Source organism: Actinia tenebrosa, unplaced genomic scaffold, assembly GCF_029948245.1.
Source record: "Actinia tenebrosa isolate PJP-AT-01 unplaced genomic scaffold, QUT_ActTen_1.0 PGA_scaffold17__23_contigs__length_9995812, whole genome shotgun sequence".
NCBI lineage: Eukaryota > Metazoa > Cnidaria > Anthozoa > Actiniaria > Actiniidae > Actinia > Actinia tenebrosa.
In genome coordinates, this window is record NW_028292577.1 from 2,282,304 (window position 1) to 2,302,995 (window position 20,692).

The 20,692-nt window shown below is 37.7% G+C and overlaps 3 protein-coding genes across 4 annotated transcripts; 2 read left to right on the forward strand and 1 right to left on the reverse strand.

Annotated features, from left to right (window-relative positions):
- Nucleotides 1-50: 50 nt before the first annotated feature.
- LOC116306716 (V-type proton ATPase 116 kDa subunit a 1-like) lies at nt 51-9,740 on the forward strand. 2 transcript variants are annotated; one of them, XM_089031786.1, is made up of 8 exons: nt 51-172; nt 1,128-1,214; nt 4,570-4,692; nt 5,699-5,791; nt 6,958-7,075; nt 7,903-8,004; nt 8,474-8,543; nt 9,034-9,740. In XM_089031786.1, exons 2-8 carry the CDS (start codon nt 1,158-1,160, stop codon nt 9,125-9,127), a joined length of 657 nt encoding a protein of 218 aa, XP_088887912.1. In that variant the 5' UTR covers nt 51-172; nt 1,128-1,157; the 3' UTR covers nt 9,128-9,740. The 2 variants fall into 2 exon arrangements, with proteins under 2 accessions (XP_088887912.1, XP_088887913.1); XM_089031787.1 differs by having other exon boundaries at nt 4,570-4,677.
- Nucleotides 1,221-4,097, forward strand: LOC116306701 (uncharacterized). Its single transcript, XM_031716785.2, has one exon. The coding sequence runs from the start codon at nt 2,796-2,798 to the stop codon at nt 3,510-3,512; it is 717 nt and encodes a 238-aa protein (XP_031572645.1). The 5' UTR covers nt 1,221-2,795; the 3' UTR covers nt 3,513-4,097.
- A 1,159-nt stretch (nt 9,741-10,899) lies between the features above and the next one.
- LOC116306715 (solute carrier family 35 member G1-like) lies at nt 10,900-13,535 on the reverse strand. Its single transcript, XM_031716808.2, has one exon. It carries the CDS (start codon nt 13,356-13,358, stop codon nt 12,261-12,263), a length of 1,098 nt encoding a protein of 365 aa, XP_031572668.1. The 5' UTR covers nt 13,359-13,535; the 3' UTR covers nt 10,900-12,260.
- Nucleotides 13,536-20,692: the final 7,157 nt, after the last annotated feature.

The following is a 20,692-nucleotide window of genomic DNA, read 5'->3' on the forward strand; positions in this document are numbered from 1 at the left end:
GTCTTAGACCAGTTCGTTCCATCTTTTTTTCTATTTTTATTTTTCGTGGTCTCCTTAGCATAATGAGATAATAACTTTTCTATTCCAGGTTCTTTTCTTGGGCTGTATCTTTGGTTATCTTGTGATCCTGATATTCTACAAGTGGATAGCTTTCAATGTCAATAGAAAAACTGTAAGTAAGAGACTGTTCATTTTTTTACAGGCATAGGGGTGTGGGGGAAAAGGTGTGGTTGGGGGAGGGGAGGGGGATTATTCTTGGGTTGCCCCCTTCAAATGCCATATTTTTTTGCATGGGCCCCTCCTAAATCCCACCCCCATATACCCCTAGAAATGGACGATCCATAATGACAGAAAGATCCCCCAAAAGCCTGATGTAGCATTGTTGAGTTCCTATGCATGATGTCGGTAGGGTATCAGGTGTGCATCAATAGGCTGTCTGTACGACGTTGGCAGCTTGACAGTGAGATTGCAGGAATGTAGGAGCCAAGGGGGCTGGGGGGGGGCTTACAGTATAATAGCCCCCCACTTTTTTGAGAAAGGATTTTTCAAATTTACTGTTCTTATAATTCTAAAGAGAAGAACAACAGATTCCAGCAGGCATGCGCTTTCTAACTTTTTTCAATGTAACCTACGCTTCTACGTTCCTGGGTTGTTGTCAGTAGATTATTGGTTAGTTATTAATGGTAGGTTGTTGTTGGGTGGACAGTGACAGAGAAGAAAAACGACAAGGCTGCTACTTTCGCAATTTTTTTCATCTCTCATTCATGCTAAAAAACGTTTAGTGTTTCATTCGTGTCTCTTGTGCTTTAAGCTCTTTACAAAATTCTGCTATCCTCGAGCAATTCTACTTCGAGGTATTAGCGAAAAACATTAATGTTAGTTTTTGTGCTGATCAAAATATCATCTTTCCCAACGTTCAGGGCGTTATATCTCAAATACACATTCCTTAAATTTCCCCAAATTTTGGTATTTTGTTAATCAGCCCCAAAAGAGCCTGTTTATGAAATATAAAGCTTATTAATGCATAAACGTCGAAAGTAGAACCCGTTTTTCTGCCCTGTCGCAGACAGTATGTAAGTTGAGAACCCAACTAATCCAATACTCTTTCTCAACTTGTATTTTTACAGTGTCCAAGTCTGCTTTTGGCAACCATCAACATGTTTTTGAGGTTTGGAAAAAGTATCGAAGGTAAAGACTCGCTATATTCAGGACAGGTAAGAATGACATATCTTACACTCCTTGTAAAACTATTTCATATAAGGTTGACAGAGCCAAAGGAGATAAGCAATAGTAGATTGATGATTCCAACAACACTTCTTACACTCCTTTGAAAACTATTTCATATAAGGTTGACAGAGCCAAAGGAGATAACAATAGTAGATTGATGATTCCAACAACACTTCTTACACTCCTTTGAAAACTATTTCATATAAGATTGACGTAGTACCAAAGGAGATAACAATAGTAGATTGATGATTCCAACAACACTTCTTACACTCCTTTGAAAACTATTTCATATAAGGTTGACAGAGCCAAAGGAGATAAGCAATAGTAGATTGATGATTCCAACAACACTTCTTACACTCCTTTGAAAACTATTTCATATAAGGTTGACAGAGCCAAAGGAGATAAGCAATAGTAGATTGATGATTCCAACAACACTTCTTACACTCCTTTGAAAACTATTTCATATAAGGTTGACAGAGCCAAAGGAGATAACAATAGTAGATTGATGATTCCAACAACACTTCTTACACTCCTTGTAAAACTATTTCATATAAGGTTGACAGAGCCAAAGGAGATAAGCAATAGTAGATTGATGATTCCAACAACACTTCTTACACTCCTTTGAAAACTATTTCATATAAGGTTGACAGAGCCAAAGGAGATAAGCAATAGTAGATTGATGATTCCAACAACACTTCTTACACTCCTTGTAAAACTATTTCATATAAGGTTGACAGAGCCAAAGGAGATAAGCAATAGTAGATTGATGATTCCAACAACACTTCTTACACTCCTTTGAAAACTATTTCATATAAGGTTGACAGAGCCAAAGGAGATAAGCAATAGTAGATTGATGATTCCAACAACACTTCTTACACTCCTTTGAAAACTATTTCATATAAGGTTGACAGAGCCAAAGGAGATAAGGAATAGTAAATTGAGGATTTCAAGATCGAAAGGAATTATGGGCATACGACTAAACACAAATAATCAACGCTCAAAATAGTTAAGAAAAAAAGAAACAGCACTTGATATTCCAATGCTAACCTCTGTATTGTTGACAAGGATAATAATTATAAGAAATGCAACGATGCTAATGCTAACGCCAACACCAACGCCAACGCCAACACCTATGCTTATACTTATACTTATATAATAATAATAATAATGATGATAATAATAATAATAATTATAATTATAAATACGAGTACAAGCTTACAAAGATTAAAGCTGCTGTAAAGCTCTACCAGAATGCAGACACTACGATGAAAACTGTCCAGATGTTTGAGGAGAGAGCAGCGGAGGAAGGCCATTCGTCACTACTAACTGATGCACACAAATATGCAGAGGAGCTGAAGATAAAGTTATCTCTAAAGTATCCAAATCCATCATTTACTTTGACCAGAAAACCAGAAGTAGAAATTGAAGGAACGAAAATTAAAGAACAATTGAAGAGAGCACTGGTAGACTAGCTACAGGAGACGATAAACGCAGAGAAATGGCATGGTTGATTTCTCTCATCGCGTTGGAAAGATAAAGTACTTAGTCAAGATGCATGTTTTGCATGGATGAAAGATTGGACGACTGCACCAACTCATACAGTTGCTGGTATGATGGAGCTCTATGAACAACTATTGACAACCAAAGTGTATACGTCACACAAGACCAAAACCACCCAGGGAGATGTAAGTTGTAGGTTGTGCGGTAAAGAAGCAGAGACCCTTCCACACGTTGTGTCAGGATGTTCTACACTGGCTCAATCAAAGAACTTGGACCGACACAATGCTGCTCTGAAGATATTATTCTTTGAGAAGTGCAAAGATCTTAAATTAGTGGAAAGTGTTCCCCCTTGGTACTCACCTGTGACTCCAAAACCTATCTATGAGTCGGATGATTCTAAAGCTTTCTGGGATGTACCGGTGTATGCTGAACACACCTACGTCAAAGCCAATAGGGTGGATGTACGATTCGTGGACCATAAGGCAAAGCAAGTCTGGGCAGTAGAAATGAGCTGTCCCTGGATTGAGAATCGTGAAAAGAAAGTTGAGGAGAAGGCAACCAAGTACGGTGCACTACTCTTGGAGTTAAAACAACAACACCCTGGTTACAAGGTACAGCAATGCAATATCATAATTGATGCATTGGGAGGATGGTCAAAGAAGCTAGAGCAAACTATGAAGAAGCTTGTTGGTGCCCGATCAAAGTGTGTTTTGGAGAAGATGCAGAAAGCCATCATCTCTTACTCGCTCCATATAGCACGAACATTTAAAGCAACTGTTATATAAGCTTAAACTTTTTTATATAATCTTAGGATACTGTTACAGATTTATAGAATATAGAGGGTTTTTTTTGTTGCTAGAAATTTATTTTAGCTGAATGCATATATATATATATATATATATATATAGCTCAGCTAGCTCGGTTAGCTCAGTTGGTAAGAGCGTCGGTCTGTTGTGCAGGAGGTCGTGGTTCAAGCCTCGGCTGGACCAACACTCAGGGTCTTAAAATAACTGAGGAGAAGGTGCTGCCTTTGTAATAATATCTGCAAATGGTTAGACCTTCAAGTCTTCTCGGACAAGGACTTTAAACCGTAGGCCCTGTCTCCTAACCCTTCCTAACCTACAGTAAATGGGGGACATAAAAGAACCACTGAGGACGTAAAGAAACCCTGGCAGTGACCACCCTCAGTGCCTACACTTCATACTAACCATCTCTCATGCTTGTAAATTGCATAAAGCGATCTGTCATTCACAACTCCATGTAAAGCGCCTTTGATTATATCCACATATTAAAGGGCGCTATATAAATCATAAATCATAATCATATATATATATATATTTTTTTTTCCTAACCGTTTTAAAGACAATGATTTTATAGGGACATCTATTTAAATTTATTGTAGTTAGTTTCCTTTTAGACAATCTTTACATAGATTTTTTGCATCTATACGTTTTAGTACTGCACATAATAATAGAAATAATAATGATAATATTAATAATAATAACAGTAATTTGCAATGAAAATAATCAAAGAGATTTAACGTTTCGAAGTCTCGCTGGACGTTATTTTCAAAATGAATTTATTAGATGACGTCCAGCGAGACGTCGAAACGTCAAATCTCTTCGATTATCTTCATTTCAAAATGTCGTAATGCGGGTTTATTACTCAATAATAATAATAATAATAATAATAATAATAATAATAATAACCTAATAATCTCTCACTTATCGCCTTTGCCTCCGACAACCTTTTTGAAATATCTCTAGCTCTATTTACTAACGCAGTGGTATTAACTGTATTAATTGATATTAATAATATCTAAATTATTTATTATTCCAACAGGATGTTATCCAGCCTCTACTTGTGGTAGTAGCAGTGTTGTGCGTACCATGGATGCTCCTGCTCAAGCCATTCTATCTCCGACATCAGCACAAGAAACTGCAAGCAGAGGTACAGGAAACTGAAGTAAGATTAGGGAAAATGAATTCTTTACATTTAAATTGGCTGCACCATGAGGTTTCAGGGGCGGATTCAGGATTTTGTTCAGGGAGGGGGGGGGGGGGTGCTGTGCACCAAGTTAACTCAGGGGGGTGCACCCCTTAGAATCAAAAGGAAAAACCAGTATTGGTTACTTTGAAGTAGGGACACAAAGTCGAACCAGAGGGGGTGCATCCCCTGCACCACCCCCCCCCCCCCCTGGATCCGCGCCTGGGTTTTAATTAAGCACAAAATATGACATAAAGTAAAGTAAGCACCAGGGAAGCTACAGGGAAGTGTTTTTTTTCTTTCTGTGGTCCAGGTCCATACACGTAAGCATAATGTTTTCCCATTTCAGACCACAAGTCATTCTCTTAAGATTCTTTGTTTGAGTTGTATCCATGTTTTTGGGTCTTCTGATGCATAACGATTAAAAAAATGGCATGTGGTCTGAAATGTGAAAAGTTGATTAGCTATTTGTGTCCGTGGGTGTCTATGGGTGCCTTTAGTGGGAGACCTTTTGTTGTGTCCTCTGCTTTGCTAGAAATTGTCTTTAGTCTTTTCTTATTTTGCGTGCAGAAAGGATTGGTGAGTTTGTGATTTGCCTTTAATTGGAGTGTTGCTCTGCTTGTCCTCTGCTTTAATTTACTCAAAATTTATTTTCCTCCTTAGTTTTTGGTCAGAAAATGGTTGAATAGACCTCTTTACCTTGTGCGTAATGTTTTCCCATTTCAGACAACGTGTCATACCCTAGAGATTTATATTTTTTTTACGGTTGCACATGACAAGATATGTGAATATGGATACAATAAAAAAAAGAGTCTTTTTCTCAGGACAATGACACATGGTCTGAAATGGGAAAATATTACATCCAAAGCTCAAAAGGTCTATTAGGTGTAAAGTGTCTCGGGGTGTTACTGGTTGACTTCCCTCTTTTGATCTCTAATAACTAATGACCAAGTCTAATTCCTCATGCTATTCTTATGCCATTCAGGGTTTTCATCGTCTTCGTGATGATGGCATTGACACCGTTCAACATGAAGGTGGTGGTACTGTAGAACACAGGGAAGACAGTCAGGTAGAAGAGGTGAGAAGTATTCGTCTTATGGTCAAGTTTTATGGAGAACAGTATACCTCTTTAGCTTATAGCTATTATGGACCATGTGTCGTTGTCTCGAGAATAAGATTCTTTGTTTCAGTTGTATCCATATTCATGTGTCTTCTCATGCGTAACCGTTAAACAAAGAAATGATAGAGCAGTTTTTGTATGACTGTGAAAAGCTCAGTGCCGTAAGCGTGACGTGCCGTGACCGTGATACTTTCTAGAATTTTAATTGGCTGATTTTTTCCACGCGCAATATGATTTGTCTAAAAGTGTCGTGATCTTGGCGTGACCGTGTCCGCGCTGTGTTTATGCTGTGTTCCGGGTATTTGATTGGATGGAGAGTAAATTCTCGTGCAATGTGATTGGTCTGACGTATCCCTTGCCGTGACATGACCGTGTTCGTGCCGTGAATTTTTCACAGTCATACGAAGACTGCACTAAGGAATGATACAAGGTCTGTAAAGGGAAAACTCCACTCCCAAGGTGAAGAGGACTATTGACCACTTTCCATATCTTTCCATGGTTCTTCAGTACATCATCCTGTGACGTTTTCAAACTAGGTTCATTTAATTGCTTTTGAAACCAAAGTTTCTCAATTCTCTCTTGTCTAGCATTTTTTAGGGATAGGGCCATTATGGGATGGTCGTAAGTTAGATAACTCCTGGAGTTTTGAAGTTAAAGTTTCTCAATAAGCTTGAAGTGAGATGGCGTTTTACCCCCGACTCTATACTATAATAGTTTTTAAAATTCTTTCATATTAAAATTTTTGATTCCTTAAAAAATACAGGAACAGTAGTCGTAATTAAAGAACAAAAGCAATGTGAAAAGGATTATGGTCTAGAGACGGGGGTAAAACGTCATCTCGCTTCAGGCTTATTCTCTCTTGTCTAGCATTTTTTAGGGTAAGGGCTATTATAGGATGGTCGTAAGTTACGTAGATAACTCCTGCAGTTAATACTTCACCCTTTTAAGATAAAGTTCATTGCATTTTATTGTTGTTGCTCGTTAGCTCTCTCGTTCTTCGAGGGTTTTCCGGGAACAGGCTAATGGCACATTGACACGACCAACTGCCATGATTCTAATAGTTATAATCTTCTCTTTTGCTGTGATAACATCACTTACAAAATGTAATCATTTTTGTTTTTCAGTTTGACTTCGGTGAGGTGTTTGTTCACCAGGCAATCCATACTATTGAGTACTGTCTTGGATGTATATCCAACACTGCTTCGTATCTTCGTTTATGGGCCCTTAGTCTTGCACACGCTGGTATGTTTAACATAATCTTCATCAAAAAGAATCCTTGTAGATCTCTTTACCTTGGGCGTAATGGCTTCCCATTTCAGACCATGTTGCCATTCTCTTGGATTCTTTGTTTGAGTCGTATCCATACTCATTTGTCTTCTCATGCTCAACTGTTAAACAAAAAAATAATACTCTAGGTAATGCACTTGGTCTGAAATGGGGAAATATTACGTCCACGCTAAAAAGGTCTGTAACTTATGTTATTTCGATTGGCATTATACCCACTCAACATAAAGAATCTACGACCAAGCTAAAAAGGACAAGCCTGAAAGAGATTCAAGTTGCCTCATCAACACCTGCGATAATAGGGCAGCGCACTGATTCTGAAAATAGCTTAAAGATTCGGACAAACATTGCATTCTGTTGAACCGCTACGAGGATTATACGAACCGATTTTATTATTTTTACTTAAAGTTACAATAATAACCCATGTAAACTAAGATCAACTGCGATCGGCTGTGAAAATTATCTGCTGAAAGTAAACTTGTAAGTTTGTTTGTCCGAATTTCGCCTTTGTCTTCGTTTGTATGACGTCACGGCTGCGCTGCGCTATATGATGGGTTATTCAAGCTTAGCTTTACTAAAAAAAAAAAAAAAAAAACGAAAAGAAAAGAAAAAAAGATATCTCACGTATGCAGGGCTTTCTTTCCAACAAAATATCATGACTCGTTATGCCTTAAAAATAAATTTCGAGCTCCACGATTTTTCTTTTCTTTAATACTTTCCAAGCAACAAAACACCTTAACACTAAGTTATGACTTATTGATATTGGTGCATGTGTTATTAAACAGAATTATCCGAGGTTCTTTGGCAGATGGTTCTACATCTAGGCCTGCCAATGAAAGGAGCATTAGGAATCATTGCAACATTTGGATTGTTTTCGTTGTGGGCAGGTAACATTTCCTTATAACATTCTTCTATTAAAACTTGTTCTTGGATTTACCACATGTTTGTGCCAGACAGAACACTGACAGAAACCTCAACGGTACAGCACCATTGTGTACATGCTTGTCGTCCTGTCAAAGATTAGATGCAGTTAACCACTTTCCAGAAACCGGTTCACTGGTCGAACACAAAGCGCTCAAGCGGGGAGCTAAAGTAGTTTGAAAGGATTATTCAAATTTAAACCTTGCAGCCTCGATAGAATGCTTTTTGTTTGACCAGTGAACCAATGTATGTAAAATACCTTTATGGGTGTAATGTTTTCCCATTTCAGGTCTTGTGTTATTCCCTATAGAGAATAAGATTCTGTTTTGAAATGAGAAAACAATTCGCCCACGCTGAAAAGGTCTATTTTATTTCGATACCCAACATAAATAATCTACGGCTCAGGATTAATGTTTGTTTCTCTCATTTTTCCAGTGCTGACCATCGCTATTCTTCTCATTATGGAAGGATTGTCTGCCTTTTTGCACGCACTTCGTCTTCACTGGTAATTCTATTCAACTTTAATTTGGGAATCCAGTTCCATCGGTGTTGTTATTCCTACTAAACGTTTTACGACCATCATGATATGGTGATACATATTTACTTTGCCCGTGAAAAAATAGCCAACGTAAAATACATGGTCAAGGGCGGATTCAGGGGGGCGGAGGGGGGCAAAGGAGGCTGAAGCCCCCTTCAGCAGAAAAAAACAAAACAAAACTGAAGAATTAGATGCTTTTTTTATTGTTTTCCGTTGAGTTGACGGAAGAAACTCAATTAGCCCCCCCCCCCCCCTAAAATTTTGGCTGGATCCGCCCTTGATGGTAGTTGAAACAAATTCCGATCCATTGTTCTCTTTTGTTGTACTTTGACTGTTAGCCACTAATTAATAAACCTTTGTTTCGCGGGCCAAGTAAAATCACTCTAATCATAGTTAATAATCTATTAACTATGCCCCAATAGACATTGACAGTACCTATACTTTATTTTCTGTTTAGGGTGGAGTTCCAAAGCAAGTTTTACATTGGAACTGGTTACATGTTCAAGCCCTTTTCTTTTGAGCTCATCCTATCTGGAGAAGCGGATAACTAATTAAAATTCTCTAATAATTCTCTAATAAATCTAAATGATTATTAATAATTGGGGTGGTACAATTTGGCGAATAAACAAAAGAAAAACATTACGTAACAGGTTAACGAGGTTTCGCAGTAATAGAGAGTTTTAGATTGACATTTTTTTCTCCCCGCAAACGGCAAACGTGACCACGTTTCCATAGTTTTCTTCACACCTTCACACCAAGCGAAAATATTCGTTTGGTTTTCTTCTACTTGGACTTTTTTGGTTCTTTTTCAGTAAGTTAGAATGATTTTTTACTGGTCAACTGACGTTTCACGTTTACCGTGAACGTAAATCTAAAACTCTCTAATAAGCCATGAGTCATGTTGCACGGCAGGAACGCGATTTTTTTTGCGTTACGAAAATTCCATCCTTCAGCACTATACAGTAGTTGCCATGAAACCCCATCTAAAGACTGAAATTGTGTCAATATAACCCCAGAAATATCAAGTTTAACCCGAACTACCAAAGCAATTTGAAGTAAGGATTTTTGACCATTTTAAAGATGACTTTGTCTGTGGATTCTGAGAACTGTAGTAACGAATAACTGTAGTAACAATTGCAGAAATAAAGAAAATATCTGGGCCAAGGTTGTCGTTGGTATTACACATAATCTTACAGAAAGACAGACTTACAGACAAGGCAGACAGGCAGACAGAGAGACAGACAGACAAAATTACTCAAATCGGAAATTTGATTGATGAAAGTCAAAAACCTCATGTCTAGAATTATAGATACTGGTATGGGTTGTCTTGTACTTTGAATGTGGAGATGACGACGTAACGTGCAATTGGAGAATAAAGGTATTTTACAGCAGCCATGCTAGCTTTACGGCAAAGCAATAGCAACTTTCGCCTTTGGAAAATGAAACTCCATGTGGTTTAGCACATAAACGCCATTGTTGCTAAACGTGGACACTATGGCTTAGCGCAATAAGCAGAGCAATTTGAAAAATGTTGCAAAACAAGTTGCAGCAATCTTTGCCAAAAGTAGATTTCGTTGCCTCTGTTGCACCGTGTGGACACTCTTGCAACTTGTGTCACAATGCTGTTGCGAGACAAGTTGCAGAGAAAATATTGCTCCGTGTATTTACGCCTTAAATCAGTATTTTAATTTCTGAACCATCTCTTCCTTCCCCTCCAATAAATAATTCTCTACTTTCACATCCCCATAATAATTTGCGTCTTTGGGGGGTAACCAGAGGGTAAAAACCCACTTACTTTGCTGAAGGCTGATCAGACAATGTTGACAATACCTTGTTTGGTATCCAAAAATAAAATGAAGAAGTAAAAAACAGAAAAAGATAGAAGCTTGAAGACGTTTAAGGTAACTTTTAATCATTTTTTCGTAAGTCGATACATTTTCTGTAAGACCAAAACTCTTGATTTTCTGTACATACAAAAATAACTTGAAATAAACTGATAATCAGTATTGTACAGATAAAAGTGGGAATATATATTATTAGTATAAATTCAATTAAGAAACCTTTCAATTTGGGACAGTTTTTTGATTGGTTACCCCCAAAAGATGCAATGCATTATGGGGATGTGAAAGTTGAGAATGGTTTCTACTGTGACAGGGATTTTTAAGAGAGTCTTGTTCTAAAAATGAAGATAAAAATTTTAAAACGAGACAGGCTGGTCTTTTTAATCATAGTCTATACATAATAATTCTGTCAGTTTTTTATTATCTATTTCATTTTTGCATTGAATATTTTCTGGATTGTTTCAAAATAATTTTTTCATAGCAGTTTCAGTGCTTTACAATATAAATAAAGTTTATTATTATTATCCATTTTAATTTAAAAAATAGTTTTCTTGCAAATGCTAAGAAATAGAGTGAAGGCATTTAACCCTTGAAATAACAAATACTAGTCGACGTGTAATAGTCAAATAGACACAAAAGAAAACACAGTGTATTAGTCTAATATCTATTTCATGGGTTTAATGACTTCACTCTACTTGATACTTATAAAATATAGATTTTCTTCTCATATAAAAGTTTAAAATGATTATTGCTTTCTCAAACATTCATGCTAAATAATATTCTTGGGCTGCATTCACAATGTATAGTAGAGGGGGGAGGGGGGGCAGGTGAAATTGAGGGGGGATCAGGAAAATTTTGGTAAGAAAAAGGGGGGATGGGCAAATTTTTATCAGAAAAATGGGTGGATGCACAATTTTTGGAAGAAGCTACAAGCCTTGCTTACATTACCTCTGCCATACATTATGAATGCAGCCTTAAATCGTTTTTAACTTTAAAAAATCAGTTTCTTAAATTTTACTGTTAGTACTGATTACATAAAAAGCATATCTAAAAAGTCTGGTGAAGGGGAACTAGAGAATGACAAGGCAGGCTGGTATAACGTAGTTCTCATGCAAGAAAAATTACGAATCAAAATATGTTTATAAAAGGTATGTTTTTTATTTGGAGGGAAAGGAGGGCTGGGAGATTCACAATGAACTTTTTAAAAATGGTTATAGCCCGTACCTTCCCTTTTTACTCAGTGAGAAATTCATGACCCTCTTATTAAGTCACCAAGGAACCAGCTTTCAACAAAATAAAAAGCTTTGACCCTCCTCTGACAAAACTTCCACTTTTTATGCTGACTCCTGCCTCTGATGCCCCAGCACTCCCCCTAATAGAAAATGCACCTTTTCTCATAAAAGTAAAACAAGGTGAAATGTCAGCATTGAAAAAAATTAAAAAATTAAAGCAATCAATAAGAAGGCAATTTTCTTGCCAGGGGTAACCCCGTGTTAAAAGTATTGGGTATGCTCGTCCTACACTGTATTTCAGGGGTTAAAAACATAGACTTAGTATCTTTTAGGAGGGTGTTAAAATTGAAATTTAGAACTTGGCATTTCTTGGTATCTTTTAGGATAAAAAAAATTTCTAACGAGCATACCCGATACTTTTACCCCGGAGTCCCTCCCCCCTCCCCCTCGGGTTTCCTTTTGTCATAATTTAGGTTCCACTCAACTTAAGATTAACATTTGAAATTTCTGCCTTAGATAATGTAAAATTGTGCAACGCAGGGGTACACATTTTGCCAAAAAATTTTCTTCTGAGATATAATTAGGCCACTTCCTAATGTGCTGGGCTATCATTAAGTGGCACTAAATTCAACTTCCCTATCCCGTTTTGATTTCTTCCATTTGAAAATTAATATAATGACATTACTCAGGGAGATCAATGCTGCCCCACCAAAACTCAAACCACTTGGTACAAGAGAAAAAACTAATACTTGTACAACAAACCCAAACACAATACCTAAGGTGCGGGTCAAAGAAACTATAACTGCTTTTTCAAATTTAAGAGCAGCATTCAAAGCTGCTTGTATTAAATATCCAAAAACACCGACGAGAATTGCATATATATAGTCGATACTTTTACAGAAAGGAAACTGAAATCCTCTGTCAAAGTACGAACCACATATTGAATAAATGAGCCCGACCAAACCATGGTAGAATATGATCACTGAAGATGTGATAAAATGCTTCTTAAGAAGCTTAACAAAAATAAACGAGAACCCTCCAAATATAGAAGAACTCACAGCGACAAGCGAAGGTAACCAAATATTTTCATATTCGGTAGTGACTTGATGTCCAAAGATGAACACAGGTCGAGCAATCAATGTAACTCCAGCTAAACAGAGAAGTAAAAGAAAGATGTAGATCCTATGGAGTGGTTCTTTCAGGAATATTCTTCCAAAGATGGCGACAAACACAGGAGTCGTGAACATCAGTACTGTAGCATCACCTATTGGCATGTTCTGTACAGCGTAAAGTCGTGTTAGCATAGCAGAAGTACCGGTGAATCCTCTCAAGATCAGATATACAATTATCTTTGGGGAAAAGACAATCTTATCATTTGCGTGGATCACGAATGGGATTGTGATTGCCAGTTGAATCATAAACCTTATGAGTCCAATCTCAAACACTGGTATTTGTTTACACAATTTCGCAAACAAGTTGGTTAATACAACAGCAAACGTGGACAGAATGGCAAAAGAAATACCGAAGAAAGGTCGACAACATGACGTTGTCTTTGGGACTACATCATTGGACGAAGGATCTTGACGAACGTCATCTTCAGTATTCTTGATATCTTCATTCACATTGTTAGCGCAGCTTGGTATCAATGAACAAGTGGGATATTTTACAGCGTCAGGTTCAATCTCCATTTCTTCCACTTCGTCCGCCATATTGTCTTATGTAACCTTCCGCTGACATTTAAAAATAACGTGCTGGCTCAGACACATCAACCACACCACAAGCAGCCCAACATTAGTCATTTGAGAGCCTACGAGGCCGAATACAATGAATCAAACTACTTTCATCAGCCCGTCAGAGCCGATCTGCCATCCTTGCTAGACACTTGGCTACACATGATGACCCTAACCATGAACTAAGTTGCTATATGTGGCTACGTGGTTACGTGACTACGTGACTAAGCCTCGCAATCAAGTGTGAATTAAGATATCGACTGTGGCCTATTAATAAAAAGAGAAGAGTGGACCAAGGAACGATCGCTGTGGGACACCACACAACAGCGAGTGAGATATGTATATGTACGTGTGGAGGAGAATTTAATACATTCCTCGATGTAGTTCAATGATACAATTGTAATGTATTTTGAAAATAATATTTGTTCTGGATAAGGGATATTACCGGTCGGATGAAAATTTTGATTTCTAGACTTTGTGTCTTAACATGCATATTCCATCTCATGATAAAGTATTTAATTTCTCATAATATAAGAATGACATTAGCACGCTGATCATGTGACCAAATGCACAAGTGATAAAAAAGCCTGAATGTCGTCCCAACGATTTGACTAAGAAAGGAAGGAATGAACGAACCAATCGACCTATGAATGGATGGAGGAATGGAGGGACGGAGGGATGGAGGAATAGAAGGATGGAAAGATGGAAGGATAGAAGGATCAGGGACGGCGGAACCGGGGGGGCTGGGGGGGCTTTAGCCCCCCACTTTTTGTGAAATTTTAATACATTTTCACTAAACTCAGCCCCCCCCCCCCCACCTTGCCATACAATGTCACTATTGAGCCCCCCCCCCCCAATCAAAAAAATGCTCCGCCGTCCCTGAGGATGGGAGGATGGAAGGAAGCAGGGATAGAGGGATGTAGGTATGGAGAAGCAGGGATGGAGGGAAGGAGGGATGGAGGGATGGAGGGATGGAAAGATGGAGGGATGGAAGGAATGGAGGGATGGAGGGAAAAAATACACTAACTTCTATTCAATAAACTTCGCTGCCCCTAGCGATTTCCAACATCTCTCTGGTAAACCTCCTAAAGTAGAACTAACATTAAGAAATACATCAGTCATGCAAGGGATTGTAGTAGGCAGTGTGACTTGGAAGCAACGTGCCTGAAGGCATGAAGACCAGAAAAAACTTGACACTTTATCATAATCTTACTCGGAATTCCGTTATTTATTTCTGTATTTTTTTCATTCTATATTGAAGATCATTGTTACTAGTGACAATAATAAACACGCTCCCCCCCCCCCCCCCTTAATTTTTTATTTCCCCACTACTACGATCGTTTGGAAGACTCCAACGAGCTAGTTAGGATAATATACTCCTTCAGCCAGAAGGCATTTTACATTAATCTTTAAAAATGACAAAATATCGTACCAAAATAAATATTTATTTAAAACCTCGGATGAGATCCTTTACCAATTAGAAGAAAAAAAGCGAAGAAAAAAAATAATAGAAAAAAAAAATAATTCTATTCTGGTTTCGCAGAAAATGGACCTTTAATCGGGGCGTAATAGACCCCTAGTTGCATCAATTTGCTAGAGAATTGCTCTGGGGAACAAAAAATAGGCCGTCTTTTCTTATGCAAAAATGCATTGCTTTTCCCCCTAGAACGATTCCTCTCGGGACTCAGCGCAAAGGGTCTAGTTTGAAGTGCTTGTCATTATAGAGGGAGGAAAATCGGAGATTCGGGATAAGAACCCTTCGAGCCGTATAAGGGGAAAAAAAACGTTCAAAAACAAAACTGTTGATTTGCCTATAGCTTCGCAAGCATCTCTGACCTCCTGTGTTTGCCAATTAGTACGAAGAACAACTGAAACAACATTTCAATTTGCTTAGAAAATAGCGTGAAAAACAGAAAAAATAAAGAGAAACACAAGATTGTGAATTCAAAACCTTGCAAGATAGAAGAAAATTCATATATTTCATGATTCATTATTTCTATGATCGCTCCCTCGCCATATGACATCAAACACGTACAGGCGTAAGTGTTAATCAGCACGATATGTTACTATCTACTGTGTATATTATTTTTGAATATATAATAACAAAACTCAAACTGGGATCAGACTAATTCCTTTTTCCGCGGCCGGATTTTTCAATGAGAACATACAGCAAACAAGCCATAGAAATACGCCCAACGAATGATAATATTCGGTCAAAAATTCAAAAAAGAAAAAAAAACAACAAAAAACAAAAAACAAAAACAAACAACAAAAACAAAAAACAAACATCCCAGCTGTGTCATCGTTTCGGATTATGCAGAAGCTAATTAGTACAAGCATAAAGTAATTTAATTGTTTTGACTGACAGCCAAACTAGCTGTCCAAAGTTTACGCACTCCAGCTAAAAGGATTCATTGTGTAAAACAAACTCTTTATGTACTAATTGAAACCGCGGAACTGAAAGGAGGAAAGATAAACCGACTTTTATCGCTGCAGGCGGTCGTATGAACTATGGAATCGTGTACTGAATTACGCCCTACAATATATATTGTAAATATTGCCAGAATTTGATAAATAACAATAGATGTTTTTTATATGTAGAGGGAAATGGAAAGATAAAATAAATCTTTATATTCAAATGTCTAGTCGTTCTATAGCACTTTCGCACTAATTCAGGGGGACACTTTTTACTCACACAGCCACTTACTACATTCAATGTTCTATGCACACAACAAGGTTTCTGTGTATGGCTTATAAGGAAATGCATGTCAGATATGATGAAGATGCAACAATAAAATGTTTCACTCAATAATTTGCTTCAAAACTTGCAGCAGTCGTTGCTTGAATCGTGTTCAGTCTTCTGGCGAAGTTCCAGCGCGATTGGGGCCGTTTAGTCAAGCAACGACTGCAGCGAGTTTTGAAGCAAATTATTGAGTGAAACATTTTAATGTTGTATCTTCATCATATCTCAATACATTCCCTTATAAACCATACACAGGAACATTGTTTTGCTGCCTGTGGCTCAACTAGCTCACTTTCAGCTTTGACATAATGTTTTTTACCATTTCAGACCACTTGTCGTTCCCCAGATTATTATTTCTTTGTTTAATGATCGTCTATGAGAAGACACATAAATATGGATACAACACAAACGAGCACTCGTATTCTCAAGAGAATGATACATGGTTGGCATAAGCAAGGCTTGTAGCTTCTTCCAACAATTGTGCATCCCCCCCCTTTTTCTGATAAAAATTTGCTCATCCCCCCTTTTTCCTACCAAAAGATTCCCGATCCCCCTTCAATTTCACCTGCCCCCCCTCTGCCATACATTATGAACGCAGCCTTAGCTGCATCCATATTAGTGTTTCTTCTCGAGCGAAATTAACTGGCGAACACATCTTTAATCCCTAGGAACAAGTGTGGCTGAATGGACTGCTTCGTTGATATGGCGGCCATCTTGCAAGGGGGCAAAACAGTGACAAAGATGACGGAAAGTATTTAGAGTACGTGTGTCTTTCTTTTATGGGTAAAGATTAATTCAACATTTGTGGTATTCTCTAGTGAAGAGCTGTTAATATCAATCTACGATATTACTGTTATTACTGTAACAAAACTTTCCCCTGGATACCCCATAATGCCTTGCGATCAAAGATAGCTGCCGCCGTATCATCGAAGTAGCACAGTGGTACGTGCCCTGCCAGATTAGAATCATCCTGATCTAATACCGATCGCGCACTTGTTTCGAATTATCTCTGATCCGTGTAGCTCCAGCTTTGAATACTTTTCAGACAGAGCACTAATGGAGAGATGGGGTAAAGTGAGCACTTTCAGCTTCCTGGAAAACCAGCCACTTGTTGAAGAAATCAAAAACACTTGGCCACGTGACAATTCGGTGTAATACAAAATCATTCATTCCGCATCCATCCATTCGTCTGTTAGTTCGCTCATTTGTTCGTTCGTTTGTTCGTTCGTTCGTTCGTGCATTCATTCATTCGTTCATTCGTTCATTCGTTCATTCGTTCATTCGTTCATTCGTTCATTCGTTCACTCGTTCATTCGTTCATTCGTTCATTCGTTCATTCGTTCATTCGTTCATTCGTTCATTCGTTCATTCGTTCATTCGTTCATTCGTTCATTCGTTCATTCGTTCATTCGTTCATTCGTTCATTCGTTCATTCGTTCATTCGTTCATTCGTTCATTCGTTCTTTCGTTCATTCGTTCATTCGTTCTTTCGTTCATTCGTTCTTTCGTTCATTCGTTCATTCGTTCATTCGTTCATTCGTTCATTCGTTCATTCGTTCATTCGTTCATTCGTTCATTCGTTCATTCGTTCATTCGTTCATTCGTTCATTCGTTCATTCGTTCATTCGTTCATTCGTTCATTCGTTCCTTCGTTCATTCGTTCATTCGTTCATTCGTTCATTCGTTCATTCGTTCATTCGTCTTCGTTATTCGTTCATCGTTCATTCGTTCATTCGTTCATTCGTTCATTCGTTCATTCGTTCATTCGTTCATTCGTTCATTCGTTCATTCGTTCATTCGTTCATTCGTTCATTCGTTCATTCGTTCATTCGTTCATTCGTTCATTCGTTCGTCCGTCCGTGCGTCCGTCTGTCCGTCCGTTCGTCTGCTCTTTCGCTCGTTTGCTCGTTTGTTCATTCGTTCATCTATTCGTTCGCTCGATGTCATTTGTTCGTTCAACCGTCCGTTCGTTAATTATGATTCTTAGTTTCATGGTGGTCTTTCTTCCTTTCTTCATTACACTATCATCAAGATTTTACGTATTCAAGTATATAACAATAGGTGCACGTGTTATGCAGCAATCTTACCCAAGAGATAAAGAAATAAATGACATGGCGGCCATGTTGGTAGAAATAACAAAACAGAAACAAAAATCTACTGTTGAATTCAACCAACATGCTATGAAAAAAACCAATCTTGCTTTTATTTTTCAACTATAAAGTTCTGGTGTATGCGGAAGTTTCTAAAGAGCGGTCATCAAGGAAATGGCCCTTCAGTTTTGGCTGTAGTACAGTAAAAGATTCAGTGTTTTGATAATGTTGCTTTGATGAATGAGTTTTTCGTTGAACAAAAATGGGCAAATTGATCACAGAGAATCGTCACAAACACGCCGGAATGAATGGACAGTTCCAAGGGATAAAGGATGAAGAAACGGAAGAATTGTCGAATACATAAGCGGGGATAAATGAAAAAACATGAACCCGCCGGATAATCAGACAATCAGAAGAATGGATGTAATGAATCGAGAAAAATGATCGATGAAAAGATAAATGAAAGATATAATTTGTAAAACGAAACTCTCAGATAAAAACTTATAAGATGTTATAAAATGTTTTCTGCCTGCAGCACATGATTGGAAAATGTTTTAAAATCTTGTCTTTCAGTCAAGAGCTTTTTAATGTCCATGTCGTGGAAATCTCAAAAGTTTATTTAAATGTGTGAAATGCTGCATGCTAAATCAATGTATGAATGAACTTTGTTTGGAAGTCAAATGAACGGATATAAGCTGTTCTACACAGTTATCGTTTTCGTGCCAGAAACGAGAAAAAAATTATTAGCACGAAAATCTTCCGAAATTTAATTCGCCTGAAACTTCCATGGAATAATCTTAAAGGGTTTAATAATCACTGGTTAAAGTTTTTTGTTTATATTCCAATGGGAAGTATTATATTTTTACGAATTTCTATAGGTGTCTGTGACGTCACACACTCAACACTAAACATCGCTCCATACATTTCTTTATAAATAACTTCATGTTTTACTTAATTTCTATTAAGCCCAAAGGTCAGCTGAGGGACTTAACGTACATAACTTGTGTTTAGAATCATTTTATGGTATCTTTTATTCAATACTGAGTATAAAACTAGTGGTCACATTCTGATTACAAAATACAAAGAAATGTATGGAGCGATGTTTAGCGTTGAGTGTATGACGTCACAGACTCCTTTAGAAATCCGAATATCAGGAAAAAACTTTAACCAGTGATTATTAGACCTTTAAGGGTTATTCCAGTAAAGTTTCAGCTGAATTAAAATTCGGGCGATTTTAGTGCTAGTCCCCCTTTAAACTAGATATTCGCGAAATGTTTCCAACGTTTGCAAGTTACATCATCGCCGTCATATTGGTGATAGTTTCTTCAATAACAACCTTTTGTTATAATACCACTAACATGGCCGTCATGTCTTTGGACTCCCTTGAGAATGATTTCAAATCGTCAATTAACATGTATACCTGTAAACAAAGAAACGATACTAAAGGAGATGAACGTGAACGTTAATGTGATTGAGTAGGGAATGCCAAAACATCCCGGCCAAACTCCAGTTTCGTATTCTCTGGTGTATAGGGTTAGCCTCGATTTCGTATGCAATTACTTTGAATATTCATTCATTGTTACACCACCCCCTGCTACATAATATCCTGTAACTATCTGTTTGATGTTACCTTAGGCCCTGGAAGGTGGAAAAACTGCCAGCAAACATCGCAAAAACATGTTTACTCAACATCGGTTTACTCAACATCTCGTACCCAGAGCCTGCGTTTCCTCTGGTCTGCGGTGAAAACGAGGGCTCTGGCATAATCCTTTTTTTTTGAATCCAAGATTTCTTGAACTTCCGGTATAAGAGCGCTTGCGTTTCCCGATTTCTAATTTTTATTTTGATCGGAAGTAAACTCATATGATCATATTTCACTTTCGGAAAATTGCGCATGCGCCAAAAATGAATTATGCCAGAGCCCTCGTTCTTCGTCGCAGGCCAGAATAAACGCAGGCTCTGGGTACGAAATTGCATCGGCTAGCAATACGCACTTTCAAATGATCCTTGAACGTTTAACATCTGGTAAACATGTGCGCAGTAAACATGTTTCCTCGCTTAGCCAGGGCCTCTAGTGATACTGGTGTTATGCCGGCACTAAAGAAGGAGATCCTAAAGATTGTTTTTATATTGATGATCACCGAATAAATTACCGTCCTTGAATTAGGAACTAAACGCCTGGCATGTTAAACAAGCAACAATGTTGATTGATTATTATTTTGACAAACCAAGCCAAAAAATGAAAACACTGAAGTTTTGTGTTTTGAAATGTTAGTTCCCTGGAGCATTTAGTTAAAAAATATCACACTTTCAAGATTCCGCTTTCTAGTTGTTTTGGTAGTTTGTTTATTATTCTTTCTTTATTTATAATTTATACTTTCTTTTTTTCTATTTTCTCGCTGTTTAGATCTTCGTTCTTGTTTTAATCTTCGTTTTACTCTCTCTCTCTTTCTCTTTCATAGTTATATATTCACCTATTT

Excerpts from the sequence above, each read along its gene's own strand:
- LOC116306716 (XM_089031786.1), top strand. The coding sequence starts at position 1,158 with ATGTTTTTGAGGTTTGGAAAAAGTATCGAAGGTAAAGACTCGCTATAT. Across the intron at positions 7,076-7,902 it reads CCTTAGTCTTGCACACGCTG|AATTATCCGAGGTTCTTTGG; the intron begins GTATGTTTAACA and ends GTTATTAAACAG. Across the intron at positions 8,005-8,473 it reads ATTGTTTTCGTTGTGGGCAG|TGCTGACCATCGCTATTCTT; the intron begins GTAACATTTCCT and ends TCATTTTTCCAG.
- LOC116306701 (XM_031716785.2), top strand. The coding sequence starts at position 2,796 with ATGAAAGATTGGACGACTGCACCAACTCATACAGTTGCTGGTATGATG.
- LOC116306715 (XM_031716808.2), bottom strand. The coding sequence starts at position 13,358 with ATGGCGGACGAAGTGGAAGAAATGGAGATTGAACCTGACGCTGTAAAA.